Here is a 19,727-nt window from a genome sequence, read left to right on the forward strand (position 1 = left end):
ATCGAGACGAAGATAGGGACATTGATGATGTTCAGTGTGTTATCTTCGTGTAACACTCTTAAATGAAAGCTATGAAAAGGTTGAATCTAAGCTGAGGAAGAGCTAAACCAAAAATTCACTTCGAAAAAACTCAATCCACTCGTGATCGTCAGTTACGTGTGAATGTGATAGCACTTGTAACTTGCTTTTATTCGTGTTTTTTTTTTTTTTGTTAATTTATACATTTGTGTTAACATTTGTTTTTATTTTTAAAAAATTGAAAGGATGATATGACATTGTTTTAAAATGAAATAAAAAATATTGTTTTTTTTTTTGTCAACGATAGTTTTATTATTATTCTCAGTATTTGATCTATAGAAACAATTCGAAAACAAATTAAAACTAGAAAAGATTCATTAAAAAGCCCAAAAGCCCATTAGTAATGATCACCGCCCTCACCTTCTCGTTGGACCATAGAATCGCCTCCTCTTCCGACGACACTAATACACACACAGAGCAAACTAGAATCTTTCTCCTTTGATCCAGCCTCACATCAACCGAGGAAGATGACTGATAAGGCGAAGAGAAGTCGAACACACTTCAACGGATCTCACCACCCTGTCGTCGACTTCTGGCGACGAGAAGTCGGTGGAATCTCTCCTCGCAGCTTCTCCGATCGCTTCTCCGCCTCCGAGGTTCGTCCCCATCGTTAGTTCAATCCATTTCGAGAAAAAAGTTTTGATTTTTATTAGTGGGTTTAGTTGTAATTGAATGATCACATTCTTATTGTTGTAGAATATGGTTCTGCGCTTAGAGATATACCGGAAGCTAGCGAAGCACAAAGGCTGCGTCAACACAGTGAGCTTCAACGCCCAAGGAGACATTCTCGTCTCTGGCTCCGACGATCGACGTGTCCTTCTTTGGGATTGGGAGCTCGGGAATGTCAAGCTTTCGTTCCACTCAGGGCACTCTAACAACGTCTTCCAGGCCAAGTTCATGCCTTTCTCTGATGATCGGACCATTGTCACCTGTGCTGCTGATGGCATGGTAAACCATTGTTACCTTCTTTCTTTCAATGGGTTTGTTGTGAAAATGTTTGAAAACGTCTTTTAGGTTCGGCGTGCGAGTGTTCTCGAGAGTGGGAAAGTGGAGACTGTGTTATTGGGGTTGCATCAAGGACCAGCTCATAAGCTCTGTATTGAGCCTGGAAACCCTCATATCTTCTACACTTGTGGTGAAGATGGTTTAGTACAACGCGTAAGTGGTTCACTCTATTTTTTACTCTATAATAGAGGTAGATTTTACTCCAACCATGTTCTATTTTATAGTGAAAAATTATTTGATAGAACAAATAACAAATGATTTACTCTATAAATAGAGTAAGCACATTTTGTCTCGAGTGAAAAATAAAGTATTAAGAGTATTTATTTCAGAGTGGAAAATAGAGTGTGGTTGGAGATGCTTTAAGAATCCGATTATAGATTTCTTGAATATTTGTATTCTTGCTTATTTCAGTTTGATCTGAGGACACAAGCTCCTACAGAACTATTCACATGCCAAGCAGTTAATCCTAGGAGGAGGCACTTGGAAGCTGCGCAGCTAAACGCTATTGCAATGGACCCTAGAAACTCCAACCTCTTGGCTGTTGGTGGGATGGACGAGTACGCTCGTCTCTACGACATCCGTAGACTTCATGGAGACGGTTCTAGCCGAGCTGCAGATCATTTCGCTCCTCCACACCTCATTGGCGATTTACACGTTGGAATAACCGGTTTGGCCTTCTCGGAACAAAGTGAACTCCTTGTTTCATACAACAACGAGTTCGTTTATCTTTTCACGCACGATATGGGATTAGGGTCTAACCCTATGCCATCCTCTCCAGAAGATGATAGCAAAAGTTCTGTTCCTATGGCTTATAAGGGTCATAAGAACGTTGAGACGGTTAAGGGTGTGAATTTCTGTGGACCGCGGTCTGAGTATGTGGTTAGTGGGTCAGACTGTGGTCGGATATTTATATGGAAGAAGAGAAGCGGAGAGCTTATTCGTGTTATGGAAGCAGATAGGTATGTGGTTAACTGTATCGAGCCTCATCCGCATATACCAGTGCTTGCTAGCAGCGGTATCGAAAACGACATCAAGGTGTGGACCTCGAAGGCAGCTGAGAGAGCTACGTTACCTGACAACATCGAAATGGTATGCTTCGTTATTTCATTTATTATGGTGATGATGATGATGATGATGATGATGATGATGATGATGATGATTGAATATTGTTTTTGAAAATTTTGTGTGTGTTTCCAGCAGCGCAAGAGAAAGCCGAGGGGATGGATGTATCGTGTATCTTCACCACGGGAGCTGTTAGCACAACTCTTCTTTCTACAGAACAGAAGCAGATTCAGTGAAGACAGAGAAGAAGGAGAAGCTTCTTCATCCTCCACTGGAAGAGAACTTCTTGATCTTATCCTCAACTTCAATGATGATGATGATGAACATGTGTCTGATAATGGTGAAGATGGCGTTAGCCGTGACGACTTCTTCTCTTAAAATCAGTGGTCTTTTTACAGATAACTTGTTTTGAATAATTGTGTAAATATTCTCGGTTCCACTAGAAACCAGACATACCAACCACCTGTTCTGTTTTTTTCAAAATCAGTGTTTCCAAATACCATTGTTGTGTTTCATTGTCAAATAAAAAAATTTCTTTTATTTTTTCATATAAGTAAAATTCTATAAATTTAATAATGTTGAGATTTTAATAGTTTATTAATTTATAGGATAATTTACTGATTTTTTTAAGATTTATATATTTTAAAGTATGTTTTAATGTAAGACTATTTGATTTTTCTATATATGTACTGAATAAATTTTATAGATACAAACTTTATATTGTTCTTAGTCCATTATATAGTTTATACAATAAATGTAAATGCATTTGAAGTATAAAAAAATAATGTCAATATATTTAAAAATAGTAAGACAAATTTCACTTTTAATAAACAACAAAATATACAATATATTGATTATATTTATCAAAAATTTTTTTTTATAGAATTGTGTTATATTTTACATTTGCCTATTTAATATCGATAAAATTTATTAATTTATAGTGTTTATTCATTATTATATTTTTTTTATTAATGAAGTAACTGTATCCCGGATAAATCCCGCGGGAAAATCGAAAATGCAAAGGAAGAAGAAGACGACGTCGCTTACTCGATTCAGATAATGTCCGCGACGTCGCTTGCTCGATGCTCTCCTATCTACTACAGTTGCGATGCTTGCAAGTGTGTATCTTCTTCCCAAAACCACCAGACGAGCGAGAACCGGAATCTCGTAACCAACCGGAGATTCTCCAAACCGGTCCGGCTAATTCTCCATAACCGATCCAAGAAGCCCAATGATCCTTCACTCACCCGCGCTCTGCGCGAATTCGCAGACTCCGGCCTCTTGGAGGACGCACTCCACCTGTTCGACGAAATGAACATAGCCGATGCTTTCCTATGGAACGTGATGATCAAAGGCTTCACCGCCTGTGGCTTACACCACGAAGCGCTTAGGTTCTATAGCAGAATGGTGTCTACAGGAATCAAAGCTGATTCCTTTACATTCCCTTTCGTTATCAAATCAGCTGCTGGAGTCTCGTCGTTATCACAAGGGAAGACGATTCACGCGGCGGTGATCAAGCTCGGGTTCGATTCAGATGTCTACGTTTGCAATTCTCTTATATCATTTTACATGAAGCTCGGGTGGGCAATGGATGCAGAGAAAGTGTTCGACGAAATGCCTGAGAGAGACATCGTCTCGTGGAACTCCATGGTTTCCGGGTTTCTTGCGGTTGGTGATGGTGTACGCTCGTTGGTTATGTTGAAAGAGATGATGAGATTCGGATTTGAACCGGATAGGTTTAGTATCATGAGCGCTCTTGGCGCTTGTTCTCATGTGGATTGTTTGAAAATGGGAAAGGAGATACATTGCTATGCTATTCGAAGTAGAATTGAAGATGTTATGGTGTTAACGTCGGTTCTCGACATGTATAGTAGATATAGTGAAGTGAGTTACGCAGAGAGGGTGTTTAACGGTATGACGAACAAGAATATTGTAGCTTGGAATGTTATGATAGGGTGTTACGCTAGAAACGGGAGAGGCGTTGATGCTTTTCTCTGTTTTCAGAAAATGTTGTTGCAGCCAGATGTTATCACGTTGATTAATCTTCTTCCCGCTTGTGAAGAGGTCGTGGAGGGTCGAACGGTTCACGGGTACGCAACGAGGAGGGGGTTTCTTCCTCACGTGGTGTTGGAAACTGCTCTGATTGATATGTATGGGGAGGGTGGGAAGGTGAAGTCAGCTGAGATTGTGTTTGATCGAATGGGGGAAAAGAATTTGGTCTCATGGAACTCGATGATCGCTGCATATGTGCAGAACGGGGAGAACTATTCAGCTTTGAAGCTGTTTCAAGAGCTATGGGATGGGGATTCATCATCTCTTGTGCCTGATTCCACAACATTTGCTAGTATTCTACCAGCTTATGCAGAATCTCTCTCCCTGAGTGAAGGTAGACAACTCCATGCCTATGTAGTAAAAGCTAGATATAGTTCAAACACCATCGTCTTGAATTCACTTGTGCACATGTATGCCATGTGTGGAGACCTCGAGGACGCGAGAAAGTGTTTCGACCAGGTCGTGTTTAAGGATGTTGTTTCGTGGAACAGCATCATCATGGCATATGCGGTTCACGGTTTTGGGAGAATCTCTGTTTGCTTATTCTCGGAGATGATTACTACTAGTGGAGTAAGTCCAAACAAGAGCACATTCGCCTCGCTATTAGCAGCTTGTAGCATCTCTGGTTTAATCGATGAAGGATGGGAGCATTTCGATTCAATGAAAAGAGAATACGGGATTGATGCTGGGATAGAGCATTACGTGTACATGCTCGATCTCATCGGTCGTACAGGAAACCTCAGCTCAGCCAAGAGATTCATCGAGGAAATGCCGGTTGTGCCAACGGCTCGGGTTTGGGGATCTTTGTTGAAAGCAAGTAGAAACCACAACGACATCACCGTGGCTGAGTTCGCAGCAGAACAGGTTCTCAGGATTGAACACGACAACACGGGATGCTATGTCTTGCTTTTGAATATGTATTCAGAAGCTGGAAGATGGGAAGATGTTGAGAGGATCAAGCTTCTCATGAAGAGCCAAGGCGTATCTAAAACAACGAGCTGCAGTACCGTTGTGACGAGAGGAAGAACTCATGTGTTCACAAACGGAGACAGATCCCAGGTGGAGACTAACAAGATTTATGACGTCTTGGATATTGTCTCGAGGATGGTTGAGGAAGAAGAAGATAGTTTTGTTCACCGTGTTTCGAAGATGAGACCAGAGACTCTATTAAAGAAAAAACGCAATTCACCAAGAAGACATTCGGTAAGACTCGCCACGTGTCTTGGATTGATCTCCACGGAAACAGGAAGAGTAGTTATGGTGAGGAACAACACGAGAATCTGCAGAAGATGTCACGAGTTCTTGGAAAAGGCTTCGAAAGTGACGAGAAGAGAGATCGTTGTGGGAGATTCAAAGATTTTTCATCACTTCTCTAATGGTTGTTGCTCGTGTGGAAACTACTGGTGAAAAAAAAACCCTGGTTGTGGCTAAGTTAGGTGCATGTTCTTGGAAAATGTAAAAAGGAAAAAAAAAATGTCTTGGCAGTTCATATGTTAAAAGAAAAAACATACAAACAATACAACACCAATTGCAACAACAATATTATTAGAAATATAATCGCATCTTATTAGGAATAAAATATGTTGGAAAGAAAATATAATATGAGTTTCAGACCAAAACCGATAGGCAGCTTGAGAGCTTATACGACTTGTGGGCTAAACCCAAAACAACATTGCACTGTTCCACCTTCCCCCACATATTACTTGATGGAAACAAACGCTTCTCAAAGCTAATCACCGCACAGGCGCACACCAAACACTCTTGTGTTCCCTCTGACGCATATGCCACGCATCCCATATTATTACCAGTTTCCCACCATGGTTAACTAACTGAATCGTTCTGGAATTTTTAGCACGTTTCTCGTACACAAGACCCAAACCATGAACCCCTAACCACTTTCCATTCCTTGGGTCATACCACTTGAATATACGGCCATGCTCAGCAAATATTACACTTCCTATAACGCACCAAGGTCCAGTCATACCTTCTAGACCCACAAACCCCGCCTCTTGTACCCATCTTCCTTCTGTCGGATCATATGCATAGTTCTTTTTGTTGTTGTTCATATTGAAAAAGTATAGCCTTCCTCCAAAAACTTCACCGTTGTGATACGAGTTGATGTAATCATCGCTGGGAGGCTTAGGCAATGGCTTCCAAGTCTGAGTCTTCAGGTCGAAAACCTCACCCCATGTCATTGTTTCCTCTGTTTGTGTGCATCCCCCTATTACATTTCTCATCTAAAAAATAAGACCTTGCATGTTTCCTTGCCACCTTCATGTCGGGAGCACGACGCCAAGTCTGGTTCCGACAATCAAGAACTCTAACGGCTCTGGTCCGCTTGTCCTCGTTGCTTCCTCCCATCTGGTAGATTTCGGATTGGACGGCTACGGTGGTTGAGTTTAACCGGTCGGGAGAGTACGAGGAAGCGAGTGCTCTTCTTACCGGTACTAAAGTTAACTGACCCTGACGGTAGCTGAGATTGAACCATCTGTGACGATGACTGGAGGAGAGAGTGGGTAGCCATAGGCACACGTAGAGGCGAGCGTCTGTGTTGCCGATTAGGGATCTAGCAAAGTAGATATCTGGAGAAGAGAGAAGAGAGTTGAAGTGCTTGGAGACTAAGGAGAGGGAACGGTAGTGAGATTTCAAGATCCGAGCTAAGATGTTCACAATGACATCATCTGGAATTGATGAAAACGATGGAGGCTTCTTCGTCTTCTTTTTCTTCTTACTAGGTGGAGCTATACGATTATTCGTCATGTGTCCTCTTGGGTTTTCGTTTCACTGCTGTAGGATTCGTCTTCTACTAGGGTTTTTAGGGCGTTAAAACAACCCTATAAAGAAAAGAAGATTGACCTTTTCCTTCTTGAAAAAGAAAATGGCTTTTAATCATGGAGAGTTCAAACGGTTTTAGAAAAAAAAATATTAAAATAAACAAAAGCAACGAAGCTGTTTCTTGGGAGTTCACTGCACTGAATCCGGATCATCACTGTAGCACGGACCCCACGACACGTAGCAGCCCGCGATTGGTCTGATTAATAAATTTTTTTTTTTAACAAAAATCAAACAGAAAAAAAAAATAATAAAGAATATTTTGTGAACTCATTTGATTGGTTCACTGATGCTGATGCTCTTACCTTCTTTATTAATAGCAAGTCCACGTATTAAAATTAATGTACTAATACTTTTTTGATAAAAAAAAGTACTGTACTAAACTGGACATTCACGTGGAAGCCCTTTTAATCTAAAACTATCAACAATGAAAGTAAAAATTCAACACTCTAATTTACACTTTTCACAATCCACGCCAGCTTTCTTTTTCCACCTCTTCATGCAACATTTATATAAATTTTCTCTACAATAACATTTTATCCCACTATTTTACATACATATATATATATATTTATATACTAAAAATATTAAAATGTAATTCAATTAAAATATCTAACAATAACAAAACTTTTGAAAACAAAATATGCATTTTTATGTTTTTGAATAGTGAACAAATAGTAAAATAATTATTCTTGAAATATGTTTTATAAAAATATTATTTTTGGTGTCCAAATAAAACAAAACGAATCTCTATTTATAGAGATTTTAAAATAATAAATTTTTGATATTAAAATAATATATGAAAAAGTTATTTTACAATCAAATAAATTATTTAAGGTGAAAAAGAAATACCAAAAAGTTATAGGTAACCAATAAGAAAATTCATATGTACAATTTATATTTAAATCAAAAAAATCAATGTTCCATACTATGACATGTTTCTGTGTGGTCCTACTTTTCTTGTTTTCAACTAGTTGAATACTTTCAACACAACTGAATCCACGATAACAATTCAGAGTTTTCAAGTGGATCGTTGCGAGGATTCAACTATTGAATTTTAAATTCAATAGGCTGTCTTAGTTTTATTCAATATGCCCCTCTTTTATAAGCCTTCAAAAAATAAAGTCCAATACATTATATATATAAATATTTTTTAGTAATAATATAAATTCACATTAGTTTTCTTAATTTATTAACTTAAATTAAGTTAGGTGCATCTTATCAGAAAATGTAAAAAGAAGAAAAAGATGTTTTGGCAATTGATATGTACGTTAAAAGAATATAACATCAGGGCAACACCATTGCAACAATATTAATCATTGACAATTCATAGCATCGTATCCTCGAGACTTAGAAAAAAACATAAACATCTTACAAAAGAGTTTAAACAAAAGAAAAAGTAAAAAGAAAAAGAAAAGACTAAAGTGCATAATGGCATCTTATCAGAAATATAATATGTTGAAAGCAAACATATGAGTTTCAGACCAAAACCGATTGGCAGCTTGAGAGGTTATATGACTTGTGGACTAAATCCAAAACAACATTGCACCGTTCGACCCTCCCCCACATACGTGTTCCCAATGACATCATCAGGGATTGATGAAAACGATGGAGGCTTCTTAGTCTTCTTTTTTTTCTTACGAGGTGGAGCTATAGGATTATTCGTCATCTCCTCTAGGGTTTCTGTTTCACTGTTGTATAATTCTGTCGTCTACTAGGGTTATGAGTCGTTAAAACAACCCTGTAAAGAAAAGAAGATTGACCTTTTTCCGTGTTGGAAAAGAAAGGGCTTTTACCTTCTTTATTTAATAGACAGGCCCACTACTAGAAGCAGTGGACAATTCTCGTGGCAACTCTGGTTACTGTAATTTAATTAAATGTTAAATTTAGTATTAATAACTTCAATGTAATTAGTATCAACAACTGGACTGGAAGTATCTTCCCAAAGGTTTCTAACCATTTTAGCATTATTAATAACTTTAATGTAATTTAATTAAAATTTTAAATCTCAAAAGTTAATGTAAACCAATGAAAAAGAAACATATGTAAAAAGGGTGTCTTATAATTTTTTTTTTTTGTTGAGGTTGGCAGCAGAGAACCAATTGTATCTCTGACTCCCACCTTTTCTAGTACTTTTTATTTGTTTAATCTGTAGAACCATGTCCTAATATCTCTTTTGAGGTTGCTTTTAAGAACTCATTAATATTTTTAAACTAAAAAATTTAGGTTTTGAATCTTAGACATAATAATTATTTTTTAAAAAATATTTATGAAAAATCTTCATCATAATGTAAAGAGTATATTAAATGATACAGTAAACCATAAAAGAGGGCAACACCATTGCAACAATATCAATTCATAGCATAGTATCCTCGAGACTTAGAAAAAAAAACACAAACATCTTACAAAAGAGTTTAAACATAACAAACAAAAAAGACTAAAGTGAATAATGGCATCTTATTAGAAATATAATATGTTGAATGAATATATGAGTTTCAGACCGTAACCGATAGGCAGCTTGAGAGCATATATGACTTGTGGACTAAATCCAAAACAACATCGCATCGTTCAACCCTCCCCCACATACGTGTTCCCAATGGAGTCAAGCGCTCTTCCAAGCTAATCACCGCACACCAAACACTCTTGTGTTCCCTATGAGTCCTGTTCCACTCATTCCATATAATTACCAGTTTCCCACCATGGTTAACTAACTCAATCGTTCTGTAATTATTAGCACGATTTCTCGTACACATCATTCAAACCATGTACCATTACCTGCTTTCCATTCCTTGGGTCATACCACGTGTACTTACGGTCATGTTCAGCAAAAATTCCATTTCCTATAACGCACAAAGGTCCAGTTATACGTTCTAGACCCGCAAACGCTGCCTCTGGTACCCATCTTTCTTCTTTAGGATCATATGCGTAGTTCTTGTTTATTTATGGTGAAAACGTATAACCTTCCTCCATAAACTGCACCATTGTGATACGAACAGACGTCATCAGGATCACTATGAGACTGACCTTTTCCTTGTTGAAAACGAAAGGGCTTTGACCTTCTTTATTTAAAAGCAAGTCCCTGGATTAAAAGTAAAATACTAAACTGCCATACTAAAACCGAAACAGAAACAAATATTCAACAGGGTGGATATGACCTTTTGTTGTTGATAGAGAGAGAGAGGCATTTACCCTTTTATTTAAAACAAGTCTTCTCATAGAAATAAAATAGTAAATCCACCCTGTTGAAATAAATATTCAATAGAACCACCGGGTAAATATCTATTTGAATATCATGAAGAAAGTAAACAAAATATGGTCGACATAAAATAAATAACCGTGAATTTAAAAAATATTTCACCTAACACGTCGATAGAATATACTAACATAAAAAGACATTGACTGGAAATTTGGTTGGATTATAGTGGTTGTTAATGATTTATGTAGAGGATTTGCATTAAGTGATAAAAATCATTCCATGTTCCCTTAAATAAAACCAGCACTAGAATTTACGCCACTGCAGTAGTAGTATTTTTCTCCTTCGTGGAAAAATATGGAAGTGGTTTAGGGGAAATGATCATTTTATCGCTTCTTGATTACTCGCATTTCGAAGCTGTCTAGTTGTGCTAATAAATAAAATGAAATCAAGGGTTGCCTCATTTCAAAAAAAATAATACTTCCTCTAAATTTAAATATATGATGTTTAAAATTTTACACACATACTAGTATTAAAAAACAATAAATACAATAATTTAACTGTTATCTTTTAGTTATATCAATAAAGTTTCACCATTCATAATTTTATTATTTAATTTATGTTTAAATTTTAAAAATAAATACATTAATTATATTTCAAAACATCATACATTTGTATACAAAATAAAAAGATAGAACATCTTACATTCGTATCCGGAGGTAGTACTTTGTAAGATTGAGGCCCTTAACAACTGTTGACAAATCTTTATTAACAATATATATATATATATATATATATATATTATACCAAAAAAAAGATAAATATGCTTTTATCAGATTCTGCAATTAATGTGTGTATATATATATATATATATTACACCAAAAAATAAGACAAAATATGCTTTTATCAGATTCCGCAATTAATATATATATATATATATATATATATATATAAAAGTATATTACACAAAAAAAAGACAAAACGATGGAGGCTTCTTAGGATTGAATCATACAGTTATGTCTTAGCGAATTACTAACACGTACTTTGACTAATCGTTTAAGAAAATGCTCCTCTTTAGGATTGAATCATACAGTTATGTCTTAGCTAAATCTCCATGATCCCTTTAGCATCATCCAGATTTACTCCACATAATAAAAAATCAAGCGTTTGTTTATACATTGATTCTACTATCTTTAAGATTCATCCAAATTTATCCCACATGATCAAAAAAGTCAAGTATAAGCTCTAAGGGATATTTATATTATATCAAAATTTTCAAATAGAAGTAACATATACGTAGATTATGATAGCATGTAGTTATGTTCATAAAACCTTGCTAAGGTTTTATTTTATTATTTGAAACTATATCTTTTAAAATATGAATTGGGTATATGTAATCAAGATTATTTTCTATCTTTGGAGGACTATATATAAAAATAATTTGTTTAGTTATTTTTATGAAATTAACATATCTAAAACTGAGATTTGAAATTTTAGAGGATAATTTGACGATGTGAAAAAGATAAAACTGTATGATAATTTGTTTTATTTCACTATTTTAATGCAAATGTAAACATTAATGTTTTTATTATACGGTTAATCTTGAATCCTTGATCCTTTGAGAGATCAAAAGCCTGAACTAACTTATTCTCACTTGTGACGCAAGCAATGACACGCGCGTGATGAGGTTCATGCAATGACTTGTTTAGTTTACAGCCCCTCACCCGCTATGTATTCTTCTTCCTTTTTTGCTTTGAATGGATTCATATTTTCTTCTAGTTATGGAGGTTTTTTAGTCTCAAGAGCACTTCTAATGGTAGTATTAGAAAGAGTTTTTAGTATTTAAAAAAAAATAAATAAAATTAATAAAAAGAATAAACACAAATTATTAGTTATGAGTTCTTACAAAATTATTGGATATTAAAAAGACACATGTCATTCCAAACAGATGATTAACTAGTTAAAAAAATATAAATAAATAGTTTTAATATATTTTTTTTCTTGTTTCTGAAATATATATGGTTTCTAACTATTGGAAGTGCTCCACTGTTGTTCTCAGTGTAACCGTCCAACGTTTATATCCACAAAGATTAATGAGGTGTGATGGATTGCCGTTTCCAACAATCTTTCAATTAATGCTCAAATCTCCAAGCAACTTCAACTACTATTTCTACATTTAATAGTACTATGGCTTTGGTCAAATCATCATCATATTATTATACAAAAGACAATGTCACATGCACAGCCTTATAATATGCACAGCCACATTTAAATACAACTGTTAAATTGTGAAAAAATCAAACATTTTATTCATTTTCTCCGATCAACATCTTTCTTTCCCTCTTCTGTTTCTCCTGGTACCTCTCTCCCCTCTCTATCTCTTTTCATTTCTCTGTATGTAAATTGCAGTTATCTAAATATTCCTTTGATTAATATAATGATTCTTGTTCTTAGCTAGAATCGTGGGGTTTGCTTTAGTTTTTACGATGTAATCGATGACCGATGATGAGAATGATGGATACTGTTTTATTGCCATATGCTCTGTTTATTTGCTAGAGAAAATTTGTGACAGAAGAACACAATCAATGAAAATGAAATTTCATCTTTCTAAAAATCTCAAAATATTATCCAGAAGGTGGGACCTTCATGTTTATTTTGTCTAATTCAAAACAAACAAGCCGGTCAAAATAATCTTACTTTTTAACTCTGGTCTTAGTCAATAAATGAATGCTTCCTCCGTTGAAATTTAGACACTGGAAAATTGTACTTACGAAATTGTGGTCGGTCCGCGACAAAACCAAGATGAAAAGTCGTGTTTTATATCTTTCTACCTTAATATTTTAAGATGTGATTGGTCTTTGTGGGGATTAAACTCACACCATTTGTCTTCAGAAATTTCTTTCTGGATATGCTTGGTGAATCTCTCTCTTTCTCTACTTTTTGCATTTCGCTTCATTCTCTTTACATTTTCTTTCATATAAAGGAGTGGGTGAGAGGGTTGGTGAAATCTGAAAGGAATCAAATATCGTTGGAGTTTGTTGCCTGTCTACTGTAAGTCCAAGTGTCTAATCTTTTTCACCTATTTGTTGCAATCCTGGAGTACAGCCTTGACCTTTTTAACACACCCATCCATGTGATATATGCTCATTCATATGAAGCACCAAGTTTAAGTGTCTTATAAGGTATTGATTACAGTTTGTTAATTTACATCTGATAGAAGCTGTGACACTCATCAAAAGCTATGGACTTCAATCAACAAGCTCATCCGGATTGTGTATATTCTGCCAATCCTTTCCATGAATGTGCTTCAGCTTGTTTAGAGAGAATTGCTCAAGGCCATGTGATCAAGAAGACCCCTAAGAAGCAAGGTAAAAGCTTATTCTAATTATTGTTTTGTTTTTGCTATTTATTTTTTTGGTCTTTAGTATATGTATTCTGATTCTTGTTTTTATTACAGGTTCAAAGATTCTTAGCTTCTCAGGGAGTTTCGGTAGGAAAAAGAAGGAAACGCATTCGCAACCGCTTTCACCGTTATCTGCAAAGCCTTATCAAAACGGTGGAGGCGGTTTTGAAAACGCTAATACACCAAAGGCTCATCGTTCGGTGCCTCCAACTGTTGCCGTCAAGAACAAGAACGTTTCTGATTCGGATAAGTCTTTCTCCTCTTCTTCATCCACTGACCCTGATGACTTCTTTAAGCATAAACCGGAGATGAAACTCTCTCAGATCATTCCTCTTTCACCTAAACCGGGAAAACAAGACCACAACGTGAAGACTGAAGCAGGCAGAGAAACTACACTGTTTAATCTCCTAAGCTCTCCAATACAGCATGAAAGAGAGAGCAGTGATGATTACAACGATGATGATGATTACAACAATGAGATTGGAGTAGAGCTCGATCTTGAATCAGTTATGTCCGACACTTTTGTCTCTGTCGGAAAATACCGAGTGAGGTCTGGTTCGTCCGCAATTCTAACCGCTATCATCGAGAAACATGGAGACATTGCTCAGAACTGTAAGCTGGAGTCGGACTCCATGCGGTCCCGTTACCTCGAGTGTTTATGCTCGTTGATGCAGGAACTCAGGTCAACTCCTGTCGGGCAGTTGACTAAAGTCAAAGTCAAAGAGATGCTCGCGGTTCTCAAAGACTTGGAGTCTGTGAACATCGAAGTGGCTTGGCTACGTTCGGTTCTTGAGGAGTTCGCGCGGTTTCAAGAAGATGCAGAGACTGAGAAAGAGAGGAAAGAGGGTTTAGTGAAGGCTAAGAGAGAGGAGCTCGAAGGTCAAGAAGCGGGTTTGGTTCGGTTGGAGGAGGAAGTGGCCAAAGCTAGGTTGAGGATCATGGAGACACGGGCCGTGATGGTCGAGATGGAGAGGGAACGGTCGAGGATGGAGAAAATGGGATTCGAAATGGAGAAGTTTAAAGGGAAAACGTTTTTAGATGAGCTTCTGTGAGGGTGTGATGTTGTTAGTAGTAAGTAGTAGCACAAAATCAAAAAATACTCTAAATGAGTTGTTTTCAAAGGTTAGGCTTTAAGTATATGGGAAAGCTTTTTCACTAAGGTGAATGTTTGCTTATTAGTAGTAGCTTGTGGATGCTGTTGAAGTCTTTTTTGTTGAGATATCTTGTTTTTTGTACTAATAAATAAATATGTTTGGCTTTGTGATGCAAGGTGGATGTTTATTTATTAGTAGTAACTTGTGAAGGTGTTGAAGTCTTTTTTTTGTTTGTTGCTAATATATAAAAATGGTTGTTTTGCCAATGTTTTTAGTTTATCACTTAGTCAACATTCAAATTAGTTGCATATTTAAATAGTTATTTTGATTGTATAAAAAATGTCAACGACACTGTGGAGTACTACTATAGAAGAAAGACAGAATAAACTCTTCTGCTTTGTATACACTTCTCATCTGCTTCGGAATGCAACACATTAACCAACAAATTTGTTATTGACGACAGTGCCATTACGCTTCAGTTACTCATATGGGCTTTACACTGAGCCCACTGAAACGTGGCCCAACCAGCAGCTTCCCCTTGGTTTTGTTTTACTCACAAAACCGGAGACTAATCATAAACCGGCAAAAGTGTACCCGCATTTTCACAAGAGTTTGTTATCGCACAAGAGTGAACTGATAATCAAATAACCTCGTTAGAGTCAAGTCTTAAGTCTCAACTAATAGTGAGAGCAAAAATTTTAACAGTAGATGATATCAAAAACAAATTGGTTGTCGCTTGAAATCACCTTGACAACGAACGAATCTTTGTGATGCTTGTTTTTTTTTTTTTTTGATAATTCTTGACGAATAATTGTGAAATAATAAAATCATTTCAAAGTCGCTTGCTTCCAAAGATAATATGGTTTATTTATTACAACTTTCAACATTGCTGTTATCCAGAACCTAGAAAGGAACTGAAAACAAAACCCTTACGGCCCAATTTATATAAGCAGTGGTCCCTCAGCTGCTTAGGTTAACAACAAACTTCAAAACGAGTGGACTATATTGGAAGCTAACAAGTAACAAGAAGAGATAACAAAGAACAAAAAAAAAAGAAGATTATAACGGCTAGGCTACTGTTGTGGTCCCTTCTCTCTCACCTCTCCGTGTCTCACTTTACTGAAAAGACGAGACGTGACATCGTTTCTACCCCCTCACATACGTGATTGTGATCGTTTTTAGAAAAATTACGGTATATTCGGATGTGAAGTTGCCCATGTGTGATGATAATTAGCTAATCGACACGCGTTGAAAAGCTGAGTGCGGTGGAGAAATGGGTCTAATGTCTCGTTTCTTGTTTATCTTATTCTTATTTTATTCCATGACTAATACAAAAAATATTGATATAGTCTTTCTTTATTTAAGCTTAGTATATTAATTTTATTAATCAGAAGAAAATACTAAAAAGAAGGGAACTTTTTTTTTCTTAGCTTTTATCAAGAAAAAGTTAATCATGGCAAAATGGAACCCAGTTTCGGTGGAACTATCGAGAAGAAGACCAGAGGATATTGATACCGAAGACCCACCATACCTCTCCCACGCCAGACCATGGTTCAGGCAAAATTTATATTGGACGCTTTATATACGCTTTTAACAAAATTTGTGAAAACAATTAAGTTTTAAATTTGGAACGATCACACTGTTTTGAACTGGATGTAGAGAGAGAAGGATATAACTAACAAAGGATGATGATTCACAAGACACAGCAAACTAAACTACATATTGAAAAGCTAACAAAGTGGGTAGGAAAAAAAAAAAGAAAAAAAATCATAAACCCATTTCATAATTAACATAATCAATCCACCAAACTTATAAGCTCTCTCTCGCTAACACACAAATAAAGCAACAAATAAAAATAAAAAGCATAACGAAAGATGTTTCATCACATTCATCAGTTGGTTGCATTGCTTCGGAATGATGCCAACGCCTTAACTGCTGCCGCTCTCAATATGTATTGATGGTAAGCTGCTGCTGCTAGTGCTCCCACAAACGGTCCAACCCAGAAAATCCACTGCAAAACATTTCATCACCAAACATTCATTTTGACAAAACATTAGAAAAAAGCAGTAATGATGATGTATAAGATAAAAAAATACTTACATGGTCATCCCAAGCCTTCTCGTTGTTGTAGATAACAGCAGCACCAAAGCTTCTGGCTGGGTTGATTCCAGTTCCAGTAATGGGGATGGTAGCCAAATGCACCATGAACACAGCGAATCCAATTGGGAGTGGAGCCAAAACCTATTCAAAAACAAAACAACAAAGAAAGTTTCAAACTTTATTAGAATCTTTACTAACACAAACCTACTTGAAACTAAGACAAAACATTATTTAAAACCTATACAAAAACAAAACAACCAAGAAAGTTTAAACTTTATTAGAATCTTTACTAACACAAACCCACTTGAAACTAAGACAAAACATTATTTTTACCGTAAGAGATTCAAACTTTATTACCACCCAACAGAGAGATTCAAACATTAACAGAATCTAAACAGACCCATTTGAGATTATACCAAACTTTTATCATAAACCTCCAAAAGATCTAAACTTTATCAGAAACAGAACACTTACGGGGATGTGAGAGTCACGGGCGCTTCTCTTAGGGTCAGTCGCAGAGAACACGGTGTAAACAAGAACGAAAGTTCCAATAATCTCAGCTCCAAGAGCAGTCCCCGTGCTGTAACCGTCGGCTACAGTGTTAGCTCCCCCACCGAGAGTGTTGTAAGGAGTCTTCATGAAAGCTTTCACGAAACCCACACCACAGATAGCTCCAAGACACTGAGCTATCATGTACCCAACAGCTCTCACCAAAGATACCTTACGCGCCAAGAACAGACCGAAAGTCACAGCTGGGTTAATGTGACCACCTGCCAACAAAAAAAAGAGATTAGTAACAAAATTTAACTAAGTGATTAGACGTAAAGGAAGAGTCTTTAGACTTACCAGAGATACCGGCGGTGCAGTAGACGAGGACGAAGATCATACCACCGAAGGCCCAAGCGATTCCGAGTAAACCGACGCCGTCGCAAGGACCGGTTTGCTTCTTGTGGCCGATGACGGTGGCTACGGTGACGTAGAGGAAGAGGAGTGTGGCGATGAACTCGGCGATGAGGGCTCTGTAGAAAGACCAAGACTTGAGCTCTCCCATGTCGAGAAGGGGAGCTGGTGGAGGGTCCACGTAGTCTTTCCCATGGCTGTGTGTTTGTCCCTCTTCGCTCACTTCTTTCGACATTTTTTTCTCGTTAGACAGCTATGGAGTTTTGTCTGAATTGAGTAAGAAGGGTGTGTGAAGAGGACAGTGTCTCTCCTCTGCCTTTTAAAAGGGGAAGAAAAGAATCTTGCAGTGCTCCACGGATAAGCCGAGGGTGTTTTCGGTATTGTGCTTGTGTTTAAAAAAAAAACATATTTAAATCTTAACAACTCCGCTAAAAATCATTACTCTGTACTGATAGCATCTCAAAAAGACAATCTATCACTTCAAATTTGAAGTTTTAAATAGTGAAACTCTGAATTTGAAGTTTTATATTTTTATTTGCACTTTGGTCCCTCCAACTACACATAATATTTATGATTCATATAAATATTTTCTTGTATATTGTTTTAATTTTTATAAAATTATATCTCATAAATATTTTAAGTTTTGTTTACAAAATCTAAGTTTTACACATAAAATTAAATAAAACTTTAAAATAAGATTTAAAATATTTAAAATTAGATTTAGACAACAAAAATATACAAAAGAAACTTAACAAAAAAGCTTTTAAAAAATTACATAAGACATAACTATTACACAAATTTAAATATTACAACACCACTAATAGTCAGGTAAGTTTGATCTGAAACCTTCAAAATTTCCAAATATTGACCAATTTTTGTTTGTATAACTGAAGATGGTTGTTGTTGTTGATGATGTCTTGTCGTACAATTCTTTCTTGTTCATATTGAATATATTCACGAGTATAAATATCATCGATAAAATTTAGTCTTTTAACAATATTTTATGTTTCTTGTTTTATTTTTTTGTTTTGATCTAATGTATTTACAAGTATTAATATTACCCGATTTCAACAATTTTCATCTCTAATCTACAAATTAAAAATGAAAAGAACCATTTTTACTTCAAAATGCACTAGTAGATCTTATATGCATTACGAAAATCACTTTACGGAATAATATGATATTTTGCTTGAAGTTTAATATTAATTAAGTTATTTTATTTAAAATTTTATATTTTAATATAATATAATATTATGTAATATGTTTATATATGTGCTAGTTATTTACAAAAGTTTTATGAATTTAAATTAGTTATGAGAAATATAAAGATCATATTATAAAATAAAAATAATTTTGATGTTAAGTTTGAAGTTTTGATTTAGGAGAATAACACTTTTAAACTTTGAGTTTTGAAAACTTAAAAATAGAGTTTTTTAGATGCTCCAATGGTGTGTTAGTGGAAAGCTTCTTGAGTTTTCGGGAATATAAATGTCAGTTGATTACTTTTAAACTACTAACATAGTAACAGTAATTAAATGTGTCGCGTTGAAGGTAATAACGAAGAAACAAGAAGGCACTATAGTTCAAATTTTTATTTTTAGTATTTAGAGTATATGATAGTTATTACACGAAATCAAAGGTGGGCTCTACGTGCATGGACAAAATCTTCTGCTGTTTTCGAATTGTTGATTTTTTTTCTTGCTAATATATAACAGTAAGATAATAAAAATAACTAAATACGCGAGATAATAGATAGTTAGAGCCATGCGTTTTGTGGTTTTTGCGTAGTATCTTTGGTTAAATTATTTGAAAATTTTGGATATAAAAAAAGAGAGTAGAAGGTCGTGGGATCCAGATGGACAGGCAAGCCATGTGAGGTTAATGATAGAAATGAGGTGTAAGGTTTTCTCGTCAGCCTGTCATCCAACTTTTTTGCTCTAACCTTCTCAACGGTTATCTTTGTCTCTTTTCCCAATCTCCTTTTGGGCAACTTTCCTTTTATATTTAT

General features: G+C 35.8%; 4 protein-coding genes and 1 pseudogene across 5 annotated transcripts; 3 read left to right on the top strand and 2 right to left on the bottom strand.

Annotated features, from left to right (window-relative positions):
- Window positions 1-458: 458 nt before the first annotated feature.
- On the top strand, window positions 459-2,685 carry LOC106319150 (DDB1- and CUL4-associated factor 8-like protein 2). Of its 2 annotated transcripts, none has more exons than XM_013757429.1 (5): window positions 459-674; window positions 775-1,026; window positions 1,093-1,236; window positions 1,495-2,172; window positions 2,281-2,685. In XM_013757429.1, exons 1-5 carry the CDS (start codon window positions 546-548, stop codon window positions 2,521-2,523), a joined length of 1,446 nt encoding a protein of 481 aa, XP_013612883.1. In that variant the 5' UTR covers window positions 459-545; the 3' UTR covers window positions 2,524-2,685. The 2 variants fall into 2 exon arrangements, with proteins under 2 accessions (XP_013612883.1, XP_013612960.1); XM_013757506.1 differs by having other exon boundaries at window positions 2,284-2,685.
- Window positions 2,686-3,139: 454 nt separating this feature from the next.
- LOC106324386 (pentatricopeptide repeat-containing protein At4g35130, chloroplastic) lies at window positions 3,140-5,727 on the top strand. Its single transcript, XM_013762366.1, has one exon. The coding sequence runs from the start codon at window positions 3,205-3,207 to the stop codon at window positions 5,602-5,604; it is 2,400 nt and encodes a 799-aa protein (XP_013617820.1). The 5' UTR covers window positions 3,140-3,204; the 3' UTR covers window positions 5,605-5,727.
- A 23-nt stretch (window positions 5,728-5,750) lies between these two features.
- LOC106324395 lies at window positions 5,751-6,957 on the bottom strand (annotated as a pseudogene).
- A 5,534-nt stretch (window positions 6,958-12,491) lies between these two features.
- LOC106322790 lies at window positions 12,492-14,940 on the top strand. The gene is made up of 4 exons (XM_013760929.1): window positions 12,492-12,579; window positions 13,206-13,273; window positions 13,440-13,590; window positions 13,680-14,940. The coding sequence occupies exons 3-4, from the start codon at window positions 13,464-13,466 to the stop codon at window positions 14,675-14,677; spliced, it is 1,125 nt and encodes a 374-aa protein (XP_013616383.1). The 5' UTR covers window positions 12,492-12,579; window positions 13,206-13,273; window positions 13,440-13,463; the 3' UTR covers window positions 14,678-14,940.
- A 1,435-nt stretch (window positions 14,941-16,375) lies between these two features.
- LOC106311980 (aquaporin PIP2-7) lies at window positions 16,376-18,028 on the bottom strand. The gene is made up of 4 exons (XM_013749344.1): window positions 17,666-18,028; window positions 17,294-17,589; window positions 16,820-16,960; window positions 16,376-16,730 (listed from the first exon to the last, which is right to left on the bottom strand). The coding sequence occupies exons 1-4, from the start codon at window positions 17,952-17,954 to the stop codon at window positions 16,611-16,613; spliced, it is 846 nt and encodes a 281-aa protein (XP_013604798.1). The 5' UTR covers window positions 17,955-18,028; the 3' UTR covers window positions 16,376-16,610.
- Between the last annotated feature and the right edge of the window lie 1,699 nt (window positions 18,029-19,727).

Source organism: Brassica oleracea, chromosome C1 (assembly GCF_000695525.1).
Source record: "Brassica oleracea var. oleracea cultivar TO1000 chromosome C1, BOL, whole genome shotgun sequence".
NCBI lineage: Eukaryota > Viridiplantae > Streptophyta > Magnoliopsida > Brassicales > Brassicaceae > Brassica > Brassica oleracea.